This window comes from Oncorhynchus gorbuscha, linkage group LG03 (genome assembly GCF_021184085.1).
Source record: "Oncorhynchus gorbuscha isolate QuinsamMale2020 ecotype Even-year linkage group LG03, OgorEven_v1.0, whole genome shotgun sequence".
NCBI lineage: Eukaryota > Metazoa > Chordata > Actinopteri > Salmoniformes > Salmonidae > Oncorhynchus > Oncorhynchus gorbuscha.
Window position 1 is genome coordinate 76922250 of NC_060175.1, and position 3662 is coordinate 76925911.

The 3662-nt window shown below is 39.3% G+C and overlaps 1 protein-coding gene across 1 annotated transcript; it reads left to right on the forward strand.

The window, feature by feature from the left end:
* The first annotated feature begins 918 nt into the window (after positions 1-918).
* LOC124031945 (DNA-binding protein inhibitor ID-1-like) lies at positions 919-2145 on the forward strand. Its single transcript, XM_046343781.1, has 2 exons — positions 919-1427; positions 1576-2145. Exons 1-2 carry the CDS (start codon positions 1083-1085, stop codon positions 1609-1611), a joined length of 381 nt encoding a protein of 126 aa, XP_046199737.1. The 5' UTR covers positions 919-1082; the 3' UTR covers positions 1612-2145.
* The last annotated feature ends 1517 nt before the right edge of the window (positions 2146-3662 follow it).

Consider the following 3662-nt stretch of genomic DNA (forward strand, 5'->3'; position numbering starts at 1 on the left):
CTATTGGCCTATTTATTGACTTACCTCCTTACTTCATTTGCACACACTGTATACAGATTTTTCTATTGTGTCATTGACTGCACGATTGTTTATCCTATGTGTAACTCTGTGTTTTTTTTATCGCACTGCTTTGCTTTATCTTGACCAGGTCGCAGTTGTAAATGAGAATTTGTTCTCAACTGGCCTACCTGGTTAAATAAAAGTGAAATAAAATACAGATCAAGCAGCCAAATTAGTTGATTCCCTTGTCTATATTGGATACGCTTTGTTGAACGGCCATATTGTGATGCAACTTTAGTTTATAATACATTTTTATATTATTAGGCACTTTTCCATTTGATAAAACGTAATATTTCTACTTAAGCAAATAAAAAAATAAGCACTTTGGGGTAGGAAATTATCATGCACAGCTCGAATGAGCAGAATGCTTAGGTTGGCTACTCTATTTCATCAAGATTATAAATGAACTGGAATTTAAAAAATATAAAGAAATCACCAATTTAAAAAACTATATTGTTGTGACAGGTCTGGCCATTTACCGTATGATTGAGTTCAATCGGTCTACTCAGTTAAGGCTACAATTAAAAACCTATTCATCTAGTAATTGCAGCATTCTTCATGAATATGCCCCCCACCCATGTCTCCGGGCGGTCTCTACACCTGCAAAGTCCGCGGGCGACGGACAGCTGGGTTCCCACACAGGACACCATGAAAAAAAAGCACACATTTGTTTCCATTTGTAACACCATCATTTAGCAGATTGTAAAGATTGATAACACCCGATCTCTATTGGTAGAGAGAGAACTGGAAGCCCGCCCCTCCCTTGCAGCTGCGAGTTTCTCATTGGTTTAACCCTTCAAATGTTCTCGCTTTGGTCACGCCCCGAACCCTCTGGAAAGATAAATTCAGCCCGAGTTCACCTCCGCCACAAACTGTCAAGTAGGCTACAAACTTAACGCTTACGAGGATAATCACCTGAACTTTCCTAACAGAACTAGCAGGTACTTACCTATTCTTTGTTGTATATTGTAGCAGAAATATATACCCTATACTTTTGCTTTTCAAGGCGACAAAATAAGAAAATGAAAGTTGTCGGATCTACCTGCGCCCTGAAAAACACCGAGGATGTGGTCCGTTGTCTCTCGGAGCAGAGTATGACCATCTCCAAGTGCAAGATCCCACTGTTGGACGAGCAGATGAGTGTATTTCTGCAGGACATGAACAGCTGCTACAGCAAACTAAAGGAGCTGGTGCCCACTCTGCCAGCCAACAAGAAAGCCAGTAAGATGGAGATTCTGCAGCATGTCATCGATTATATCTGGGACCTGCAGGTCGAGCTGGACACACCGGGTAAGCAGCAGATCTCAGGTGCAACCCGCACTCCTCTGACAACCCTCAATGCAGAACTCGCCAGCATCTCTGTGGAGGTATGTGTACAAAACAATTGCAGCAAATGTATTGTTGCCATAGGCCTGTTACATATTCAAGTGTAAAATGAGATCACTGCATATTTCTGTGCTAAAATCAAGTTGTGTCATAAAACTTACCATTATCCATTCCTCTTATTTTTCACAGAACGGATGCGCTGATGACAGAATTCTCTGCCGTTGATCAAATGAAGCAACAGAACGAATCATTAGCATAAATAACGATGTTGCCAGCCATGCAATGACATGTCGTCGCATCTTATGTCTTACATCCAGCAGTGGAACGACGTTTAAGTCCATGATGTGCTTAGATAGACATTCAGGAGTTGAAACTACGAAGTGTCAGGTCAGCGGCGCTGTCCCCAAGCAGCCACAGGTGTCCTGCTGTCACCAAGAGCGGTGCGCGCCATGAAGACAAGTGTGCTGGTCGACCTGAGGATGACAATCAACAACAATGCATCCTAACCCAACGAGTTCTTAGATGTTGATACATGTTGGACTTTATGTGAAAGAATCTTTCATTCCATGTTCGATTTCTATTTTCTGTATTTTGTTCAAGTCATACCTAGAAAATATGTATATATATTTTTTTGCAAAAAAAAGTAAATTTCTCAGATTGAGCTATATTTGTATTGTATATTACAATGATGCAGATGTGATCCCAATATTGTTTTTATAACAATGTACTTATGGTGTTTTTATTAAAACAGATATGGTAGATGAGTGTTTCCTACTCCTTTTTCTTAATTCTTTAGTTTGAACCTTGTTTATTCACAACACACACGTTGATAGCTGTCGCCCTACTACCTTGATTTAACTTTTAGCAGTTATATTTCCACACAAAGCGTCGTTTTAGCAGGCATGGACAATTACAATGAGTTCAATCAACAGAACCATGTCTTTGGATCTACTAAGCAACCAAATCAAGAAAACAGTATGTTGCTTAACATGCACTATGAAGGTGATGACATTGCATTGACACGAGTTGAATTTGTCGCGTTCAGTTTCCAGCAGGTATAAATGGTACAGCGAAAGGCTTACTTGCAAATTCCCTCAACAGTGCCGTACAAATATGAATAAAAGCACTCAAGTATGAGTAAAACATTTGTCATTCTGACAACTCTCTGCCATCTTGAATCGATGGATCTTTACTCTTAATTCAAGAGTATGGCAACGTTAATGAGCTCACATATATGCTTAATGTTACTTACACAGCTTATAACACTTGGATATTATCCAAACTATAATATCCAAACTATTCTAAAATATGTGAGCATTCAAAAATAATATATTCAGGTTTCCATAATATACTTACACCGTTGTGAACCTCTATAGGCCTACCTATAAAACTGCCTAATTGAAATAACCTACCAAGACATTCAGCATAGCCCTCAAAAGTGGGTAATGAATATTAATGATATATATAAAATGGTTTAGATTATGATAATTATTCATTTTCAAAATCCAATATTATTTTATGTTCTCATATTCAGTTATAACTTTAGCCTACTATTCACGATCTCTCTCTCTCTCACACGCAGCGAGTCTCCTTTCTTGGCTGCGATCCCGGCCCATCTGCAGCCTGGCTCACGGATTACTGTTTGTTAATGTTTCAATCAGCTGTGCGCCGAGGAATGTGAGGCTATTTAACCTGAACTTCCCCAGGTGTGCGGCGGCGCCGCTCAGTCTGGGCCCGCCTGCCCTTTCCTGCCCTTGGCACGATGTTATCACATAAACACAATCCCACACTGACTCGGCTTTAAAACATTAGCGCCGCAGCTGTGCACACTGCACTGCAGGGGATTTAGAGCCGCGTTACATCTGGGAGTGGAAATAAATACAACTGTTGAATAGAGCCTACTATCTACCATAGATTTGTCCTGAGTCTCCTGAGCTATTTTAACTCGTGTTACTGACATCCACGAATGAGGCATGAACATGTCAAACTGTGTTATTATAATGTACTGTGGTAAAAAGCTGAAACTGAAAAATAAACCGTATAAATGACTTGTGTAATATCAATAGTAGGCATAGCCAATTACAAGTGAGAACCTTGTTTGTTAGTTTATGTAATACCAACCATGAGACTGGAAATGAATGTTCATTTTACACTTGGCATATCTCTTTACTCTCTGTAGGCTATAATATTACCATGTTGGATACGAACATAACTAAGACATATAGCCAATTATCAATCTAAAATAAAAAGCAATGTGGAATTAAAACAAAATCATT

What these genes read in the sequence shown, in the direction of transcription:
- LOC124031945 (XM_046343781.1), top strand. Translation starts at nt 1,083, where the DNA reads ATGAAAGTTGTCGGATCTACCTGCGCCCTGAAAAACACCGAGGATGTG. An exon ending in TCGCCAGCATCTCTGTGGAG is followed by an intron (nt 1,428 to 1,575) that starts GTATGTGTACAA and finishes TATTTTTCACAG; the next exon opens with AACGGATGCGCTGATGACAG.